General features: G+C 43.9%; 1 protein-coding gene across 3 annotated transcripts; it reads left to right on the top strand.

Annotated features, from left to right (window-relative positions):
* The first annotated feature begins 223 nt into the window (after positions 1 to 223).
* Positions 224 to 18772, top strand: ccdc142 (coiled-coil domain containing 142). 3 transcript variants are annotated; one of them, XR_013912487.1, is made up of 17 exons: positions 224 to 584; positions 1169 to 1237; positions 3129 to 3175; positions 3501 to 3704; positions 3933 to 4151; positions 4491 to 5806; positions 6971 to 7248; positions 7963 to 8049; positions 9412 to 9600; positions 10020 to 10180; positions 10560 to 10712; positions 10887 to 11001; positions 14787 to 14964; positions 15113 to 15223; positions 17671 to 17797; positions 18022 to 18190; positions 18308 to 18772. XR_013912487.1 is itself a non-coding variant. In XM_026181744.2 (17 exons), exons 3-17 carry the CDS (start codon positions 3173 to 3175, stop codon positions 18414 to 18416), a joined length of 3393 nt encoding a protein of 1130 aa, XP_026037529.2. In that variant the 5' UTR covers positions 224 to 584; positions 1169 to 1237; positions 3129 to 3172; the 3' UTR covers positions 18417 to 18772. The 3 variants fall into 3 exon arrangements, 2 of the variants coding, with proteins under 2 accessions (XP_026037529.2, XP_080164987.1); XM_026181744.2 differs by having other exon boundaries at positions 17697 to 17797; XM_080308861.1 differs by having other exon boundaries at positions 3134 to 3175; positions 17697 to 17797.
* Positions 18773 to 21858: the final 3086 nt, after the last annotated feature.

The raw sequence follows: 21858 nt of genomic DNA on the forward strand, positions 1-21858 counted from the left end.
TAAATTAACTAACTTTCCTGAAAATAACCAGTGATTTTTTCTTTCCTTTTTTAAACGATTGTTTACATCGCGATTGTGTTTTCAGGATAAATGAGGCAACATGCTGTTTAATGTGATCGCTGTTTTTGTACCGTAGTTACGGTGTTACAGCCCATTACTTTAATTATGTCCGTAAGATGCGGAAGGATCCTCTCGTAGAGGAGCAAAAGTGACGCAGGCGCAAGAGTCACCGCCGCTTCTTGTTTACCATAACAACTGGCGACGCTTTCTCCTGATTGGCTGCAGCTACATCCTGTTTTCCCAGGCTTCTGCCATTTAGATGCTATTTTAAACGCTTCCTTCGTGGATTAACGGGAGCGTCTTTAGGAAAGGCGTAAGTCAATAATAAGATCGTTGGCTGGCTCTTTCAGTGAGGCGAAACGTTAGCCACAGTCAAGTGCGGATAGCAGCGCTGTGTCAACGCTAACATGAAGCTAACAGCGTTTCTTCTTCTGCGGGGAAAAAGCCAGTCGGTACTCCCCAGAGAAGTTCTTCTGTTGAGCCGAGATGCCCCAAAGATGGACGCAGAAACACAGTTTTGATAAGTAAGTGTACGATGGCTGGAAATAACACATCTGCTGGCCCTAACTAGCCTTTGTTGAGCTGACTGTGGTGACTCCATTAGATCATTGCCGATGTTGGACACAGGAAGATATTAGCATGTTTTCCATGTCCAGAAGAAGAGCACAGACTCATGGATACACTGAGCTTTTACACCGTCATCTTAAAAAAAGGACAAGTGAAGTTGGAACATGTAGCTCCTGTTGTTGGGTGGTGTTTACATTATTGTTGAAGATCTGTCAGAAAGTTCACAGACTGTCCCCACTGAAGCAAACAGGCGAGCACTGTCACAGAGTCTGTCGTGTAGACACAGCAGAGAGCAGTGTGGCTGAACCACAGTGTGATACACACTTGGCATTGCTGACAGAGTATAGCAGGCAGCCTTTTTAGATGTCAGCTGTTCATAAAATGATTGTGGAGTTCATACCTTTTCTTCATATTCACATCACTGACAGATGATTTGGAATATAGACATTCTGTGACAACAGAAATGCTGGAGAGTGAATTCTGAAATAAACAGGCCCCTTTCTGTGCCTTGAATTCATGTTTGTGCTTCGTCCTTCCACAGCTTTGTCTACTATGGATCACAACATCCCAGAGATACTGAAAGATGCTGATGTAGAGCGAGGCCTGATCGGTAATACACATACATGCCTGCACACACACAAACACACTCATGATTGGTGACCTGGCCAAGATGTGCTGTGATAGGCTCCAGCCCACGACCCTGAGGAGGATAAGTGGAAGAGAATGGATGGATAGACTCGCATTACAGATTGTGAAGATAAAATATATTTTAGAAGCTACTAATAAACCAAGGGCACAACAAATAACAGAGCGCACAAAGAGCATTATGGGAAAGATGAGCTTCGTGTACTGTGTGGCATTAGTTCTGCTAAAATAAAGACCATTCAAAACAAAACAGAAGGCTCACTGTGAGAGTTTGAACCGGTCACTGTCGGCTTGGATTAATTCTCCACACTGTGGCCTCTCTGCCCAGTTTAGCTGTGGTTTCCCCCACTGGTCTGCACAGCTGTGTGCCTGTAATCCACTCAGCATTTCCTCATTAGTCGCCACATTAATGATAACACATGGCTAATGTGGCTGCTGGATAACTGCTAATAATGAAATGGCTAATGTTAGCGTGCGTTAGCATTTCTGAGAACTGTTCAGTACTTTAATGCAGCTGAAATGAGAATGAACGTCAGCTGTTAGTGAGGGGTGGAGCTGTAAGCTCGTCTGTTTGAGGCAGAGACAGCTCTGTTTGTATCCACACTGTTGCAAATGAGTATTTAAGTTTAATTTTAAGCTTAATATGGATTAATACAACCCTAGAATGTAAGCAACAAATGTATAAATGCTTTTGTAATTGATTCCAACCTGCTTCACACAGCTGCAGTTACAACAAGCATGCACAAAGAGCCCTGTTTAAAATGAGTTTCAGCTCGCTCTGCTGATTCCCCGTGTCTGCATTATTAGACAGCGGCACGGTAACCTCTAATGTTCCAGTTTAGACTTTTACAGCTTTACTGTGCAGTCAGATAAACAGGATCACTGAGACCACACTGAGCAATAAAATGATCAACTAATTTCCTCATTCGTAAAGTGTCAGAGAGCCAATTCATTGCAGAAGTTTTGATTTCTACAAACACTGAAATGTCAGGAAGTTGCAAGTTTGCTATTCTGTGCTCTTAATATGAGCACTTTTACAGCAGCATTTAATGTCAGCTCAGCATTAAGCCGACTCTGTGATGCAGAATCACATCAAACGTCTCTGCAGAGGGTTTTACACACACTCATCATTCGTTGGTCACAGTGAGGATCTGGACATAGTGGAAACATCTCAGTGAACATGAGGCTAAAATGGTTTTAATGCACGAAAACTAAACTAAATGTATCGTAAAGTGACATTTTAGAGCTAACCTGTAGACTGATTTGTAATCTGATTACATCTGATATTCAGTCATTGAATGCTGCCAACATTTTGGTCTGGAACCTTAATGGAGACGTGGGGTGTCTCCAGACCTCAGTCCTATCTGTGGAGCGAGCTGGAGCTGGAGAGGAGAAGGCCAACAGTGCTGCTGAGATGTGAGCAAGCCTGGAACGTCTGACCGCTGTGCTGTTCTCCACCAAATACTGAGTCATCGTTTGCTCGGGGATCAAATACTTATTTCACTCAATGACATGAAAAGTTCATTTAGAACTTTTATGTAACATGTTTTTCATTTTTGTTGGTTTATGAAATGAATTCGATTGTTTATTTCTTTGCAATGAGCCAACTTATAAACTCAGCAGTGGGTGTGCAGTCACCTATAATTATTATATGTACGTGGCCACATACATAAAACATGATTAGGCCTAACAGTGACACCTCGGCCTCTGTGTTCAAGATGACAAGGCAACGTTACAGCTTTGCAGTAATATGTATATATACTGTACCTTGAACATATTACATGAACCAATGAAATGTGAGGGATTTTGAGCAGGATGAGCTACGACTGATCATTCATTGTTGTTGTTTCTTTCAGAGCAGTTTCACTTCCTGTTTGCTAAACAGAGGATCTGAGTGCAAATGGTATGATTTATATATGCAGCACAACATGTTGTTTTTCTGCCCGATACTACGGCACAATTTCTACTAAGCTGACTGATCAATAAACATTAATCCTCCACTGTCCATGTGAACATAGCTCCTCCCATTTCAGTCTTGACCTCAACCCAGCCCTGATTCCTTTATATTTGGAGTGAGACCTTGTAGTTTTTCAAAGGTTTTCCTCGGACTGCTTTTGCCTGTCCTGACCCTTTACTGAGGACTGTTTATGTTAAGCCACTTCACACTGGCCTCTGCATCATCCCGTTCGGGTTGCTGATTACAGATGTTCATGTCTCGTTCCTTGCAGCAAGCTGAGGTGTTAATCAGGAGCAGCTTTAACCCCAGTCTGAAGTGGTTATTCTGGGGTCACGGTCAGGATCAGGAAGAGAAGAACTTTGTAGTGGCTCACAACCTGGTGTCCCGCTCCTCCGAGCGCCTGCTGCGTCTGCAGCAAGCGCTTCTTTCTGTGGCGCCTCAGTGGCAGCTGGTGGGCAGCGCACGGCTGTCTCAGGTGAATTTATACAGTTTGCAGTGTAACTGGATTGTGACGGGTGTGAGGAGAACATGAGTGAATGAAAGCTCTCGTAGCTTAATCTCTTCAAAGATTACATCCTCAGCATTCTGACTCTTTAATTGCCATTTTTGGGATGAGGTCATAATATTGAACAAACATCGATCTTGTTATAACTGAGTTCATAATCTCCTCTCCTCTCTCCCACCTCCTCCCCCGTCTAATCAGGCCTGTTTTAAAGGAATGCCAGATGAAGCTGGGGTTCTTCTCCTGCCCTCCTCATCCTCCCTGCAGGGTAAATACAGAGCTCAGTGGAGACTCCTGGAGCAGCGATCCCTGCTGATTTTTATACACGAGTACACGAGGAGGGCTCGGCTAGCAGCGGTTTACATATCCAGTGTGAGCAGACTGTTGGAACATCATCGGCAACACCTTGCACCTCAGCAGGTGAGGCCGAGCGCTCAGCACTGTGTGATCTAAAGCTTACTGAGCACTGTGTCATATAGTCACGTACATCACACTGTGCCAGAGGCTACCAGAGGGAACTGTCCAGTTGTGCTGAACGTTTGCGTCTTCACATGCACCTTCACTGGGCGATGTAATGAAGAGTCTGTGTAACAGATCACAGACGTCCGCCACAACCCGTAGTTGGATAATTGTTAAAAATGGTTGCAGGAATGCTTCTGTAACGTCCAACATTTGACATCTTTGTCAAAGAGTTTTAGATTTCTGTATCGCCACCAGTGCCTGTTCACACAGTCACAGTCATTCTGCTCTCTTTTCCAGACCCCGTCAACTTCATGCAGGCTCGATCTGGGTTCACTGAGTCAAGAACTCAGGGTTCATCTCAATCACTGGTCTTGCCTGTTTTCCAAAGTCCAGTCTGACCACTTCTTGAGACGTGCTGCTGGTCAACATACCAGGCTACTGCTAAAGATCAAGGAATCTCTGGACTTACTTGGTCTGCAGGCTCTGGTTTTGATGGAGCACTATGTCCAAGCGATCCTGTCTTCTGTATTCCAGACTGACTTAGACTCTGTACCAAAAGAAGTCTTGGAGGATATTTTAACAGGGACTTATCATTACAACCAGGTTGTTGATGAGCAGAGAGGTCAGCACAGCGCCTCCAAGCTAAAGACTGCAGTAATGCAGCAGGCACATTTTTCCACATTGGATTCCAGTCTTCCAAGGATCAAAAGCCATCGCCCTTCTCCTTTCTCAGTCAAAGAGTTAATGATGATTTTAGCAAGCTATCATGCAGAAATGGCAGCCAAGCAGCTGCACTACTGGGCTTCAGAGCCGCCCTGTTACTTCTGTCAGATCCACAGCAACCATGAGACTTGCACGTGTGCTCAAAACCCCACAAGTCTCAGCTGTGGGATTTCCACATTGAGATCTGAGTGGACCTGGGAGCAGCTACATTATACATATCTAATTTCCTCTCCTCTTTTCTCCATAAGTCGTCCCACCCCCCAGATGTCTTGTCAAAATAAAAATACAACACTTCCTGTTTACACGCCTGATGTCCATTTGAACAAGCCAGTCGTGGAAAATCGTCCCTCTGTTTCAGCCAATCCCGCAGATACAGAACATAAAGAGGAGAACTCTAAAAGAGAACAAAGTAACCGGTGTCAAAAACGCACGTCCCATTCTGCTTTTACTCAGAGCGGCGTAGAAGCGTTGGACTTGGTTCAACCTGATCCGACACGTTTAGAAAGCGGCGCGCTTCTGCAGACAGCTTCACCTTTGTTAATGAGCTCCCAACGTCTCCGAGGCGTGCCACCGTCAAGGATTTGCCAACTTCAGCGTTCCTCAGCAGAGCTGCTTTTTCAGGTGTTTGTTTCGTCCAGTGATCTGCTGGCTCCGCTGGTTTCACATACACCCACACCAGAAAGACTCAACGAACAGCCGCTTCAAACCCCAGCAACGGACGTGGTAAATGGGAAGGTTGACTCAACGATCTTGAGCGCTCGAGTACCAAATACACCCGATCCAGTGGAATTAGACAGAGAGAGCTCGAAACTGAACAAAGACCAAAATGTGGAGAGAATTCAACAGGAATGGGCCGAACTGGAAATAACTGTGCCAGATCCCACCAGCAGGTATGGTCACACCATTGTTACCACCTACCAATGTTACTGGTAGTGTTTCTGCGTCCGCGTCATTCTTTGTAGGGATGTTGAGTCCATTCATATCTGCCTTACATGCTGGGCCAGACCTCTACTGTATTCTTAGAAGCAGACTATGACTGTGACTCGTACAAGTGTGGTGTTTATTGTAAACATATAGAAAGTGCTGTATGAAGATGTCACATTTGATCTCTGACCTCTTCGTCAAGGTCAATAAATGGATCTAAAGATCAAAGTAGTAATAATGCTACATAAACTACTTAAAACGACGTTTCTTACCGCCTGTTTGTATTAATGATTCATGGCAGGTTCTAAATAGCAAGTTACTTTGTTCCTCTGACGTCTTCTTCAAGCTCAATAAGGTTCAACTTTAATTAGTTTAAATTTTTCATAAAATGAACAACAATGAAAACATGATCTGGATTTATGGGGATTCTAAATATCACTCTACAGGTTCCAGTGTCACATTTACACTCAGGTCTAATTTCTGCCACATCCTTCAAGTCGGCCCCAGAATGTGTTATTTTAAAGAAAGTGTTAATAGAAATGGAATGAACTGCCTTGTTAGTCAGAAATATGCTGTTATATCCTGATCGATCTTGATTCATTCGGGGAATATTTTGAAGTTCATGCAATGATGAAGTTAGTGCTGTTTTGCCACATGCATGAATTTGCACAATTCTCTTTGAAGTAAGATTGACAAAGTAAACCATGAAACAAAGACTGAAAGCAGTTTTCTCCTGACAGAAGTTGTTTTTTTGTTCTTCCCAGTTCTTATGTTGTCCCTGTTGGGCATTCCCAAACTAATGATTATAGTAAGCTGGACAACTGCAGGTGGAGGACAGTCGCACACAGTCTATCTGTTGTAATTAAATGTGCTATATAAATAATTAAACTATTAAACTATCTGATAATATCATGCATTCATTCCGACTCGTACTGTCTTGAAAGCGACGCATTAAAAATGCAGACTCGGGCCAAGAAACACGGTCTGTTTCTGAAGAGATGATCATTCAGGCATGAAACCAACACCTTCAGGTGGTGTAGGATTCATGGAAACGAGTGCATGTTCCTACGCTACTACAGTGTTTCTATCAAAGGATGGTTAAACATTAAGAGGTGATTTGTATCTTTCAGATCAGAGAAGGAGGAGATGTTTGAAGCAGACACAAAGACACTGGAGCCGGACCTTGTTTGCTGGTCTCACTCAGTCCAGTGGTTAGACCTGGGTGAGTCTCTGGTCTTTGCTGATCTGCTTGAACAGTATCATACCCTGCTGAGGGCTTTCTGCAGCAGAGCCCTGTGGCTGCAACTACAAGTCCCTGTAGCAGGACACACTGCAGGAAGCCTCAACCTCCAGGAGCACCACAGGGGTTTCCAGGTCATCCACCGGCTGTGTCAGGCTTCAGACGCTGGTAAGAACATGGCCTCAGCAGCCACTGTGCCCACCGTCTGATGATAGCAGACATGTATACGTAAAGTAGAGTCCAGGCTGAGCGTGTAGTGCTGTAATGTTGTACACTGCTTTCCTTGTTACGTTTACTTTGCTGCTTTGTCTACAGCAGCTGTTTTGTGTCTGCGTTGTGTGTAACCGCTTCATATTTTCTCTTCCTTTGGAATGGACACGTTTCTGTTGTCTTATCCACGTTTGTGATTGGTCACATTAATCTATGAGCACATTCACATGAAAGTGGGGGCAGAGTGGGAAACGCTGAGCTGACTGGAGCTTTGCCTAAACTTAGAGTCAGTATACAGAAGGTCTCTCAGTTATGTTAAATATTTATGAAACTCCGGGGAAAGGCTCTCAGATACTCTGAGACTCAATGATGATCTGCACAATCTGAGTGCCTGATCGTTGTGTTTGCTTCTGGCACACATTTGGACCTGATGGATGGGGGAGGCAGTGTGCACAAAAAAGAATCGTCTAATTTCAAAGTGTTTTTATCCCGCAGCCTCTCATCAGTAATGATCACAGCTTGTGCTGTCAGAAGGAGCTGGGGGGAGCTTCTCAGCACTCAGGTTAACAGCAAAACCTCCGAGAGCAGCTCGACTGCAAAACTCTTTGAAAGGAGAAAACCGAGCATATGAAATTGTGTTGTGTGTGTGACACTCCTTGTTGTGTGTTGTAGGTCAAGTTCCAAAGGAGAGTGAAGTCATGCTGGAGGACCTGAGTCTGTGTGTGTTACTGGTTACTGCACATGCTCAGTGGGACTATGGTTAGTGCGCTTAGACTCACACACTGACCGGTCTGCTGCTCTGACCTTACATATTACATGTTTTTACATATATGTCATTTTTGTTTTAGACACGGTGTGATGTCATTAGCTTTGATTTCATATTTGATTGACCAGACACACTAAGTTATTTTTAAAATCATGTTTTACTTCATTTTTAACAGCAGCAGAATTTCCAACAGTTGATAAATATAAAGTAGAGCTGGGCGATATGAGATTTTTTCATATCACGATATGTTTTTTTTTCATTTCAGGCGATAACGATATCTATCACGATATCAGCCAAATAACTATATTTGTAAGATTTAAGTGTGCCGTTGCTCACAAGTAAAATGTGAAATAATCAGCAGCTTGTTTTGATTTAAATATTTATTTCCCATAATAAGTTCAACAGGGTAGATGTACTTAAGGAACATGAGACTTTTTCAGATAAATAAAGGCAAATATTGTAAACTACACAAAAGGCAGCCGCTAAAGCGTTTAAGTTTCAAAACAGAACAAACGAAACAGACTAAACTGTCAATTCCACTTAGAAACAAAATATTAATTCTAAAAATAAATCTTAGTTTGTTTTACAGAAGAACAGACAAAACTGACTAACTTTTGTCAATATCAAATAAACTGAGAACTAAAAGGAAATTCTCAATCTGTCCTTGTTGTATAGCTGAGCTTTTCAAACAGTTTTAACAGTTACTTTAGTCTGACAAAAGCCGAATGACGAATCAGCGCTTCCAGTCAGAGACTGAGCTGCACCGCTTTATTGTATTTCGGCACATTTACAGTGCAGCTACTCTGTTTTTGTCAGACTTGAAATAGCTGAAATACCTTCCCACTACAGAGCTTCTGTGGCTCTTCCGTTCGACAATCTCTCCGGCGTTGGAACCATCATCTGTTTTCTCTTCGGTCACGCTCTCGGTTGATTTTTCTCTAGTCGGCACACTCCTTTCCTCCATTACCCGGGCGGCACGGCGGCTGGCTGCTTCCCAAACAAACACACATGTGCGGCTTGACGTGACGCTGCGGCTGTGATTGGTTCGGCTCTGCACTACTTAATTTGGATTGGCTGTTCTTTTTTTCTTTTTTTAAGAGGACGAGCGCGGTGAGGTCTATCGCAATAATTAAATTTTTCTATCGAGAAAAAGTTATTTCGCGATACATATCGTTATCGTTCTATCGCCCAGCTCTAATATAAAGTACATTATGGTGTTTTTTTTTAAATTCCTCAGCAACAATAAATAACATCGGACATCGCTCGTCTGTAAAACAGAATAACATTATCTGCAGACTGACTTTGAGCTGAATCGCTGTCCCCTGCTGTGCTTCTGCTTCGTCGTCTCTCCTCAGAATTGTGTCGAACTTTAGGTTCAACCCTGACAGATAAATGTTTGATAAATCAAAGAAGCTCGTTTGTGGTGACATCATCTGAAAAAGATGAAAATGTGACAACGTCAGCAACAATGGGGCGTTTCCTTCTGCTGCTGCCACCCCTCCTGTCTTCTCTGCGCTGCCGTCAGTCACACAGCAGAGCCTCAGGTAAACGTTCCACCAGCAGCACTCTAACCAAACCCAGTGGAAATGACATCAACTCATATCTTCATCTGGACGTAGTGTTTAGTGGGAGAAACGTTTCGTCACATCCAGGTGACGTCTTCAGTCTCAGCTGACTGCAGGTTTCAAACTTATAAACAGTACATCTGCATAATGACTGAAACCAGCCCACTGAGGGAACAATGGGCTGGGAGCTCAGTTCCTTCATCATAATTATGCAAATTCTCATGACCACTGATCAACAACCACTGATCAATGGGTCAGTGGGCTTTGATCAGTGGTTGTCTCTCTTTAATATTGCAGAGTCTTTGCCTGATTTTTCTTTTTTAAAAACAGTTTCTACATAAAATAATAATAATAATAAAATTGACTTGATGCCCGTTGTGTCTGTCTCCCCTCCACAGGTCCCTTCAGCCTCTTCCCCTGTACTCTGCAGAGGCAGACTGTTGGTTTGGTGCTGGCCTCTGTGCAGCTGCCTACTGTATGGGTGATGTCCAAGGCACACCAGTTCCTCTCCTCCTGGAGTCTCAATAAGTTCCTGCTTATTACACAGGGGGACCTCACAGTAGGTTACTCATATATTACAACCAGAACACGTGTTCTGTAGAGCTGGGTGATCAGAGACTGATATAAGTGCAAAGGCTGTTTCATAAACACGATGCAGTGAACTCTGATCATAGTCACACCACTTTGTACTAACACTGGAGTAAAAACAATGCAAAGCATGATGTACTGTGAGCTTCTAATGGCTGTCTTTGGTGCTGTACTTATTTTTGGCCCAAAGTTCGTTTCATTTATTTCACTTTGCTTCATATTCATGTATTAAGGATTTCATACGTTTCGAATAAAAAAACAAAATGAGTTTGAGCAGTGGTGCCAAAACGTTTGGACACAGTTCATCTTTAAGCTCAGTGTCAGTTTAAATGTGTTTTTTGTGTCTGCAGGTGATGAGGGAGTCATTCGAGGCGATGGTGCATCAGACCAAATCACTAGTGATGAATTCACACAGTGACCAGCAGTCTGCTCTACACACCCACAGCCAGCTCCTCCTGCAGCAGCAGCTGGAAACGCTGGAGCGTGCTCGGTCTGCTCTGCAGGTGAGCTGTCTGCTTTCTTCTCACAGCCACGTCAGAAAGCTTCACTGCTGCTGTGCAGACGGGTGGACTGTGTGTTTAGTGTTGCTGAGGATCATATACCAGGACTATACAGAGCCACACATGATTCCCTAACCACATCTAACCGGTAATGTTGGTGTCTTCACTGTCCGTCAGACCTTCTCTTCTGTGATGCTGAGGACATTCTCCAGTGACTGCAAGCAGAGGTCAGGAGAGATCTTTGAACACACCATGCCTCCTGCTGTACACTGGAAGCCCAGCCACAGGACAGGTACTCGTATCTGAGTGTATGACTTCAGTTTACCTCAGTGTTTTATGTAGATTTATGTTGTAAGGTAAGAAACTCCTCTGAGCACTTAGTGACCGTGTGAATAATAACTCCCTTTCACGGGAAACCAGAAAACCAGAACCAGAGTCTTAAAAGGTGGCTGTAAGGTTTGGGTGAGAGGAAAGCTGACAGAGAAGTGTGGAGAACAACTATATACTATATAAATAATATACCGGTCAGTAGAGGAAGAGGAGTTTCAGAGTAGTGGAAAACTTACAGAGACCGAGAGGACAAAGCACAAACTAAAAGACAGGGAAGTTATGAACAGATCTGAATAAAGACCACATTGATCAGGTGATCAGGTGTTCTGGTGATCAGGTGATCAGGTGTTCTGGTTCTGGTGATCAGGTGATCTGGTGATCAGGTGATCTGGTGATCAGGTGTTCTGGTTCAGGTGATCAGGTGTTCTGGTGATCAGGTGTTCTGGTTCAGGTGATCAGGTGTTCTGGTGATCAGGTGATCTGGTGATCAGGTGTTCTGGTTCAGGTGATCAGGTGTTCTGGTGATCAGGTGTTCTGTTTCAGGTGATCAGGTGATCAGGTGTTCTGTTTCAGGTGATCAGGTGTTCTGGTGATCAGGTGTTCTGGTGATCAGGTGTTCTGTTTCAGGTGATCAGGTGTTCTGGTGATCAGGTGTTCTGGTGATCAGGTGTTCTGTTTCAGGTGATCAGGTGATCAGGTGTTCTGTTTCAGGTGATCAGGTGTTCTGGTGATCAGGTGTTCTGGTGATCAGGTGTTCTGTTTCAGGTGATCAGGTGTTCTGGTGATCAGGTGTTCTGGTGATCAGGTGTTCTGTTTCAGGTGATCTGGTGTTTAGGTGTTCAGGTGATCAGGTGTTCTGGTGATTAGGTGTTCTGGTGATTAGGTGTTCTGGTTCAGGTGATCAGCTGTTCTGGTTCAGGTGATCAGCTGTTCTGGTTCTGGTGATCAGGTGTTCTGGTGTTTAGGTGATCAGCTGTTCTGGTGATCTGGTGATCAGCTGTTCTGGTTCTGGTGATCAGGTGTTCTGGTTCAGTTGATCAGGTGTTCTGGTGATCAGGTGTTCTGGTGATCAGGTGTTCTGGTGATCTGGTGATCAGGTGTTCTGGTTCAGTTGATCTGGTGATCAGGTGTTCTGGTTCAGTTGATCTGGTGATCAGGTGTTCTGGTGTTCAGGTGATCAGGTGTTCTGGTGATCACGTGTTCTGGTTCAGGTGATCAGGTGTTCTGGTTCAGGTGATCAGGAGTTCTGGTTCAGTTGATCAGGTGTTCTGGTGATCAGGTGTTCTGGTTCAGGTGATCAGGTGTTCTGGTGATCAGGTTTTCTGTTTCAGGTGATCAGGTGTTCTGGTGATCAGGTGATCTGGTGATCAGGTGTTCTGTTTCAGGTGATCAGGTGATCAGGTGTTCTGGTGATCAGGTGTTCTGGTTCAGGTGATCAGGTGTTCTGGTTCTGGTGATCTGGTGATCAGGTGTTCTGGTGATCAGGTGATCTGGTGATCTGGTGATCAGGTGTTCTGGTTCAGGTGATCAGGTGTTCTGGTGATCAGGTGATCTGGTGATCTGGTGATCAGGTGTTCTGGTTCAGGTGATCAGGTGTTCTGGTGATCAGGTGATCTGGTGATCTGGTGATCAGGTGTTCTGGTTCAGGTGATCAGGTGTTCTGTTTCAGGTGATCAGGTGATCTGGTGTTTAGGTGTTCAGGTGATCAGGTGTTCTGTTGATCAGGTGATCTGGTGATCAGGTGTCCTGGTTCAGGTGATCAGGTGTTCTGGTTGAGGTGATCAGGTGTTCTGGTGATCAGGTGTTCTGTTTCAGGTGATCAGGTGATCAGGTGTTCTGGTGATCAGGTGTTCTGGTTCAGGTGATCAGGTGTTCTGGTTCTGGTGATCTGGTGATCAGGTGTTCTGGTGATCAGGTGATCTGGTGATCTGGTGATCAGGTGTTCTGGTTCAGGTGATCAGGTGTTCTGGTGATCAGGTGATCTGGTGATCTGGTGATCAGGTGTTCTGGTTCAGGTGATCAGGTGTTCTGTTTCAGGTGATCAGGTGATCTGGTGTTTAGGTGTTCAGGTGATCAGGTGTTCTGTTGATCAGGTGTTCTGGTGTTTAGGTGATCAGGTGTTCTGGTGATCAGGTGTTCTGGTTCAGGTGATCAGGTGTTCTGGTGTTCAGGTGTTCTGGTGATCAGGTGTTCTGTTTCAGGTGATCAGGTGTTTAGGTTTTCAGGTGTGGATCTTTAAGGAATGGTTTAAGTACAGCAGCCTTTGAAGCCAGTGATGTCTGATGGGCTCTTACAAAGTGAAACAAAGTGAAGTGGTTTTGTAGGTTTTGTGAATTCTGAACATAAAAACTGCAGCAAACATCAACACATTACTAAACACGCTGTAACTGTTCAACGAAGAAGTTATTTAGGGGTTACTTTTATTCGGCTAAACTCATCAGGGTTGGGTTTAAAAATCGATTTTAGTTTCAATAAAGTGATATCCATTCATTAAGTCCTGAATCCATTTTTAAATATAAATGTATTTTTGTCAGAAACCCCAGAATCTCAGGTTGAAGCTCACAACATTATTTCAGCAACCATCAAACAGCTAAAACAGCAAATGAGAGCAGGTTACAGAGTCCGCACAGAAACACAGAGCGTGGATCGTTCACCCGACGGCACGGACACGCCGTCGCTGATTCTGTCGACGTCTCACAGATTCTGACGCTGCAGGTTTCATCACTCAACACTCCAACAACAAAGCCTCATTTCTGCTGTTAAACATCGAACAAATGTAAACTTTTACAAATGATGCCAAATAACAAACTCTCAGCTGTGTCTGTAATCAAACCTCTGTAACTTTGCTCTGCTTCACTTCAGCAGCATCAGGTTCACATCTGATTTTCTTATCTGCTATAAAAAGCCAGGCCAGGAAAATCTGCTCCATGTTTTTATCCTCAGTTACTTTGCACAAAGACATCTGCTGTGATGCTCACACCTGTGATGAAGTCTCACAGTGTCAGCTTTGTGTTTATACACAGATAGTTACACTGAGTTTGTAATTGCACATAAATAATCAAATAATTTGGAATTCAATATTTGTAATTTACAAGCTTTAGAGAGTTCTTTCAACAGTACAATAAATGATCATCATTATAATATTTCTATCAGCCCTGCTGATCATTCAGACTAAGCCAGAGAAGACTTTGGTTTGAATAATAAAGGAAAACACTCATGACTGTTAAAGTGTTTAAATGTTTTCATTAGCAGTAACACTCAGTACTATGTGACTGTAATACAGTGAATGTAGTTTTCCTGTGAGAGAACAACCCACAAACTCAGGTGTAAGCAGGTGACCCTGTGCCACACCGCTGGAGTGCAGCAGGTTCTCACTGTGTGTCTGTCTTCACTGCTCCAGCTCCAACACTTCCTGATCTTTGTCATGTTTTGCACTCAAAGTTTTGTCACTAACAGCTGCAGGTTGGACTTCCAGTCTGTTCCTTCCACAGTGACTGATCCACCCATGTATTATGAACAGAACACCAGCTGTCATGTTTGTGCTTTGGGTCGCTGTCCTGCCAAAGCAGCAGCTACAGCGTGTAGTTAGTGTCATTGCTTATGAATGCTTTTATATTCGCACCAACCACACTGAAAATAAATGGCTGCTGTAATATTTCAGCAGCATCTCAGTTCAACAGAAGCTAAAAGTTTGTATTTCATTTTCTCTCTAAATGGCCTTTTTCATTTTACGCTGTGTTTCCAAAGGTTTTCCTAACAGTCCCAGTGAATATGCATCTCTGGCAGCTCAAACTGTGATTGGTCAAGTGTTAGAGGGCGTGGCCCCTCTGTCTGACGACGCACGAGTCCAAGCATTGAGTATAACGATGACAGCGTTCATGGAGGCATGGATGGAGCACATCCTGAGACGGAAGATCAAGTTCAGGTGTGTTTTAGAGCACAGACGGTGTTAGCCAACAAACTGATGACATCATTAAAAACAGCAGTTTGGTACATGTGCGTGTGACTCTTCACGTCACATAAACACAGACCATCTTCAGATGTTGACAAATGTCCTTCTGCTCTGTTTTTAGCGTGCAGGGCGCTCTTCAGCTGAAGCAGGACTTTGACTCTATTAGAGAAATGATCCAGTCCAACCAGTATGGTCTGTCAGCTGAGCTCCACCAGCAGCTGCTCAGCCTCCGGTATCACCATCTGGCTTTTTCTCTTATTCATTGTCATCTTCATCTCCCTGTAAATCTCTTGATTGTTAACTAATCAAACCAGTAACAAATATCCAAAACCAGCCCAAACGAGCCTACGTGTTCAATTCAATTCAATTGTATTTATATAGCACCAAATCACAACAGCAGTCGCCTCAAGGTGCTTTATGAAAGCTTAGCAGCTGTGCATACTCCACATATCTGAGACCACTGCTTTACTGTGAGCTTCAGAGTGTGGAAGCCGTCATCTTTCTAGTCTTACTGACCACTGAACGTCACATTTTTCCATCTGCAATTTTAAATCACCAATGAATCACACAGTCAGTAAATATGCAGCTTTTGGGGCTGTGGGAAGAAACAGGCACAGAGGAAGCATCCAAACTCCACCCAAAAAGACTCCAGACAGGTTCAGACTCTTTCTGTTATTTGGCAGTGCAGACCTCTGCACCACTGTGCCAGCTAAGAAGGAAATGAACACACTGCTGTTTGCACTGCGGACGTCATGTTCTCTTCCACTGAGGCTGATTCTACAGGGTGGGCCATTCATATGGATACAGCGTAACAACATGGGAATGGTTGGTGATACTAAAGTCCTGTTTGTGGCACATTAGTATATGTGAGGGGCAAACTCCTCAAGATGGGTGGTGACCATGGTGGCCATTTAGAAGTCGGCCATCTTGGATACAACTTTAGTTTCTTCAATAGGAAGAGGGCCATGTGACACATCAAACTTATTGGTAATGTCACAACAATGGTGTGCTTGGTTTCAACGTAACTTTATTCTTTCATGAGTTATTTACAAGTTTCTCTTTGTTCACAGCCATTGACATGTCGAAGAGGTGTTAACACGTGAGGAGCGAAATCGTGTTGATATCTGGTGAACGCAGTAACCGGGTCATTGCAGAAGATTTCAATGCAAGACCCCCTACGAGACCACCCATTTCCCATGCTACAGTCAGCAAACTGCTTGCTAAGTTTGGTGAAACTGGTTCAGTGTTGGATTTGCCAAAATGTGGACGCAAGAAAACTGTCACTGATGAAGAAACATCAGTGGCTGTCCTAGCTTCATTCAGCAAGAACCCACAGCGTAGCACTCGCCGCATGTCACTGGAGAGTGGCATTAGTCCAACATCCCTTCGGCGGATATTAGCTACTCACAAATGGCACCCTTACAAACTCCAGCTGCTGCAGCATCTCAACGAGGACGACCCAGATCGGCCACATAATTTGCAGAATGGGCAAAACAAAAACTGGAACAGGACCCTCAGTTCACGCAGAAGATTTTGTTCAGTGATGAGGCAAACTTCTATGTGAATGGTGAAGTTAACAAACAAAACCACCGCTATTGGTCTGACACTAACCCACACTGGATGGATCCCTCCAAGACTGTTGGAACAACAAAAGTGATGGTTTGGTGTGGTATATGGGGGACAACGATAGTGGGTCCATTCTTCATCAATGGAAACCTCAAGGCCACTGGATATTTGAAATTGCTACATGATGATGTGTTTCCCTCTTTATGCACTGAAGCTGGCACGTTCCCTGAGTTTTTCCAGCAAGATGGTGCACCACCACATTATGGGTGCAGGTCTGAGCATTCCTAGATGAACAGTTTCCTGGAAAGTGGATTGGTCGTCGTGGGCCAGTTGAATGGCCCACAAGGTCTCCCGATCTGACCCCCTTAGACTTTTATCTTTGGGGTCATCTGAAGGCAATTGTCTATGGTGTGAAGATACGAGATGTGCAGCACCTGAAACTACGGATACTGGATACCTGTGCTGGCATTTCTCCTGCGGTGTTGCTATCAGTGTGTGAAGAGTGGGAGAAGAGGGTTGCATTGACAATCCAACACAATGGGCAGCACACTGAACACATTTTATAAGTGGTCAGAAACTTGTAAATAACTCATGAAAGAATAAAGTTACGTTGAAACCAAGCACACCATTGTTGTTCTTGTGACATTACCAATAAGTGTGATGTGTCACATGGCCCTCTTCCTATTGAAAAAACTAAAGTTGTATCCAAGATGGCCGACTTCTACATGGCCACCATGGTCACCGCCCATCTTGAGGAGTTTGCCCCCTCACATATACTAATGTGCCACAAACAGGACTTTAATATCACCAACCATTCCCATGTTGTTACGCTGTATCCATATGAATGACCCACCCTGTATATAAGTCACTTTGACGTGATGTCAGAGTGGGACTCAGTTTTCCAAATGCAGCTGCAGTGCTGGGACCAGATGTGCACAAGAAGATAATCATACAAATGTTGCTATTTTCAGTATTTAGTCACATCTTTGTTGTACACCTTAAACATTGTGACTTCAACTGTTTTTGGTTATCTCCTGGGTCTGTTCAAGTAAAAAATATTAAAGTGTTACTTTTTAATATTTGCTGGCAGAGTCTAAATAATAAGTGATGAAGTTCCTCGGTGCTCTCTCTGCCTGCAGGGTTTTTCAGCAGGTGGACTCAGCAGTGGTGTGCCTGCTTCAGCAGCCGCAGGCTAAACCGTACGTGCAGTCTCAATCCTGGGAGCCTTTCTCTCGCTGCTGTAAGTGTCACGTCAGTCTGCAGCATTCAAATGTGCCAACACGTCACAGTTCATTTCCCTCGTTCCTTCAGTACACAGGCGTTTCAGAGGCGTGTTGGGCTGTGAGAAAGTTGTCCTTCATCAACCAAGCACATGTTCTGTTAGGATTCACAGGCTGTGTGGTTGCCATTCATGTGACAAATACAATGAGAGGCAGTGGTGATGAGCCTGCTGTAATTCTCCAGGTCCGGCTGACAGAAACGGGGACAGCACTGATGCTGCTGTGGGGAGCAGTATAGCCAACCTGAGGTGCATGGAAGGCGAGGACCTGCCTCAGTCTGATTCCTCATGCACGCCTACCGACCTCCCTCCAGTAGACCCATCGACCCCCGCAGAGCCATACCTCGCTCCAAGGTACAGTTCTCCCATTCTCTCTACGGAGGTAGTGCAGAAATTCATCATTTTTTTGACACATTAATGGGCCTGATGCACACTTCTCCCAGTTAAGAAGTGTTTCCTTTGTGCTCACAGCCTGGTGCTGGGTGCAGCTCAGCAGGACTGGTTAGACCTGAGGATTCAGACCAGTGCCCGTCGCTGGAGGCTGCCGGGGCTGTCCTGCCTGTCCAACTCTGAACACTGAACACACACACACACACACACACACACACACACACACACACACACACACACACACACACACACACACACACACACACACACACACACACTTTGATTTAGTAGCAACATTTGAAGGAAATATCATGTAAATACATAAAAATAATGATTTTATTTTTGATAAATAGACATGAGGGGCACCATGAAGCAGGTGCAACACACTGGGACAACACTGGTTAGAACTTCTCGCTCACATATGTTTGAAATGTGTCAAATGAATGAAATGATAATTAATTTAAAAACAAAATGCTCTTATTTTCAGAAATATTTCTTTTACCTGTGTTTTATATACCTGAATAAATCAGTTTGTGTTTGCATGTTCATGTGCTCGTGCTTCTTTTCATTGCTGTTGTCAGTTTATCAGACTGGAACTGGACTAAGTGCACCATGAAAACCATTTGATGCTCCTTATCTCATTCAGCTGAATTCATTTCTGTGCTTTGTGACTTTATTTCAGTAGTTCAAACTGCAGAACAACAAACACAGGACCTGAAGACAGAAGCAAAAGTGATTTTCTTTTACTTTTGATTCTGTTGCCTGTACTCTCGATGGACGAGAAGCACAAATCATTTCTTTACTAACCCCTCCTGTTGTTGTTCGCACAAATGAAGTCAGGACCGAGAACAACAACAGTTCAGACTACTCAATGACAGGAATACATTTCTAATCATCCATCCTGGTTGTTATTAGTGCACCATCTCAAAGCCATGCATCATCGCAGGTCTCGCTGCCGTCTCGTTAGCACTGTATGACGTCACTGTTATACCTGCCTCACATTTACACACATTCTGTCTTGTTTTCACTGACCGCCAACTTTCCGTTCTCTCATCTACCTCCTGCCTCACTACAGATCTCAGTATTGTCTTCAAACATCACGGTCTATGGACGCTGACTTCATCTGTGTCCATCAACACAGCAACCAGCAGTTGGGCTTCATGCCGAGAAAGAATGAGAGTCTCCTCTCTTCTTAACCCAGCTTCAACAACTCGATCCTATCTGAGCTCTGCACATCACCCTTGTTCCTGGAAATAAATACGTACAAATCCGTTCCTCGGGCATCCTCTCACTCTCTAAGCTTGTGACAAACAATTTGGTCCATACTACACAGGTACCAACTCATCCTCTTCACAGCTGCCCTCCTCTTCATCAATCCTCTGTATTTCCTGATTCACTAACTGTCCTCCATCCTCAACATGTTTTCTTCACTCGTTAGTACGTTCACATCTCTGTCTTAACTCACTACAGGTATAAATCAACACAGACCCCAGGATACGACATTCTCACCATACTTCACTCACTAAACGACACATTTGCAGCTTCAGAAATGTTGTGATATGCGGTATTGCAATAACATATACTGATTATTATCACCTTTTCTCAACTGCAGATTGTGTGCATACAAGCCCTACATGACCAACCACAATGCAAAGTGTTGGATGCTGTGATGTAAAGCATGCTGCCGTCTAGTGGAGGCCTGTTCTCTGGACTTTGGCTTTGGTGATTGCCAACAGAGCGTTACTTCTCTGATTGCACTGTGCCAGGTGTAAAGTTTGGTGGAGGGGGGAATTATGATGGGGGGTTGAATTTCAGGAGTCGGGCTTGCCTCCTTAGTTGTAGTGAAATAAACTCATTAACATTTCCTTTGACAAAGAGCAGCTGTACAGAATCTCAGTAGGCTCATCTTGTTCATTTGAATCTTTTCTGCTTATTTATTCATTTCTGTGTTATTACCAGTGTAGGGACTAGTTAACTACGTTAATAACTACGTTATTATTGTGGTAACGAGCACGGTAACTAGTTATTATGCCAAAATCAGGAACGCGTTAATCGTTACTGGGATTTAGACAGGCTCCACAGAGCTTCCACAGATTCAGTAACATCAGCAAGTGGTGGAGGCCAGCAGGTGGATGAGGGAGATCGGAGGCAGGAGGAGAGCCCCGAGGCGGCCGCCGGTCCGAGTGTCAGGAGAACTGAACTTCAGGTAAGAAGTTATGACCTGCAGTCTATCTGGGTCAGATATGAACCAAGTTTAGGTGGAGTTTATTTTCATTGTGCTGGGTACGAGTTTCTATACAGCTGGGTGGGTGCTATGATGTTACTGATGTTGAACTTTATTTTATTCATAAGGTTAGTTAGTAGAGTTGCCGTAAAAAACGGAATCGTCCCGTATTCAGAGAAAATATTACGCGTTTCTTATTGAGGTGAAAAGGAACAGTTTGTCCCGGACTTCAGCTACAATGAAAAAGACACAAAGCTGGAGTTAATCTGTGTTTATGCTGCACAGCTGCTTCTTCTCCTCTCATTCTCCCCCCTCTCTCTCCTGTTTCTACTTCAATCATGAAACTGATCAATGATCAGCTGATCGTCTCTCTTGTTTATTTATCGCCCACTTTGTGCCAGAAAGAAAAAAAAACAGCAGCACGTTTAAGCTTGATCAGCTGTTGTTAGAATTTATTTAATATTAATTTCTAGTATCAGCTGATGTTTGCTGGAGCCACAGCTGTAAAGCTGCTGGTCATGATGTCGGTTTGGATATGTGGTGAGAGGGAAACATGAAGATGAAACCAGGAGATGTCCTTACTGAACCATCAGAGCTGAACAGGTGATGGAGAAACAGGTTTACCTTTTAGGTGACATGAATGAGTTGAAGTTATGAACTGTTTCTGAGAGACAAATAACACAACTGTGCAGGGGCGGGTCTATCAAAGTGTTGCCAGGGGGGCAGGTAGGGCATTAACAGGGAGAGGGGGGCACAAAGAAATACTTTTCTTTCTTATTCTCATTCAAAATGTCTCGCTTTTAAAAAATAATTATCTGAGTCTTACAACAAACGATTGATAGATTGATGCATATATACCATCAGAACAGTGTACATCACTGTCACAACAGCGTTTATTTGCATTCAAAGGCTTTATGATTTTTCCTATAATGGCGGCCGCTCTCTAGTCAAAAAAACGCCCGGGCCGATTTTTCTGTCCCAGTCCAGCCCTGTATGCAGCTCATCTGCAGCCTGATGTTACCTGCATCTTCCTATTCAGAAGGCAGAATTTCCGAGTTCTGAGTGCAATCAAAGCACCACGACTGCAGTTTTTGTGTTGGATGTAAAAGGTGCACATGACGCTGTGACGTAGGCTAGAATCATGGCAGCAGTCAATGACGGTCCAGGCGTGGGATTTCTCTCGTGGAAATGTGCACATTATCTTTTCCTTTCTGTTGGTAGGTGGCACAGTGCACTGTGGCAAGTAAGCAAGCTAGAAGACTGGTAGTCTGGCTGGGTATCCAGTTACAGAAGCAACACATTAACAAGAGAAGTCTGAGTAAAACCAAAGTTACTTTCCCTAGTAACTAGTTACTTTGAAAGTAACGAGTAACTTGAAGTAACTGAGTTACTTTTGATAGAAGTAACT

The sequence above is a fragment of the Astatotilapia calliptera genome, chromosome 2 (assembly GCF_964374335.1).
Source record: "Astatotilapia calliptera chromosome 2, fAstCal68.1, whole genome shotgun sequence".
NCBI lineage: Eukaryota > Metazoa > Chordata > Actinopteri > Cichliformes > Cichlidae > Astatotilapia > Astatotilapia calliptera.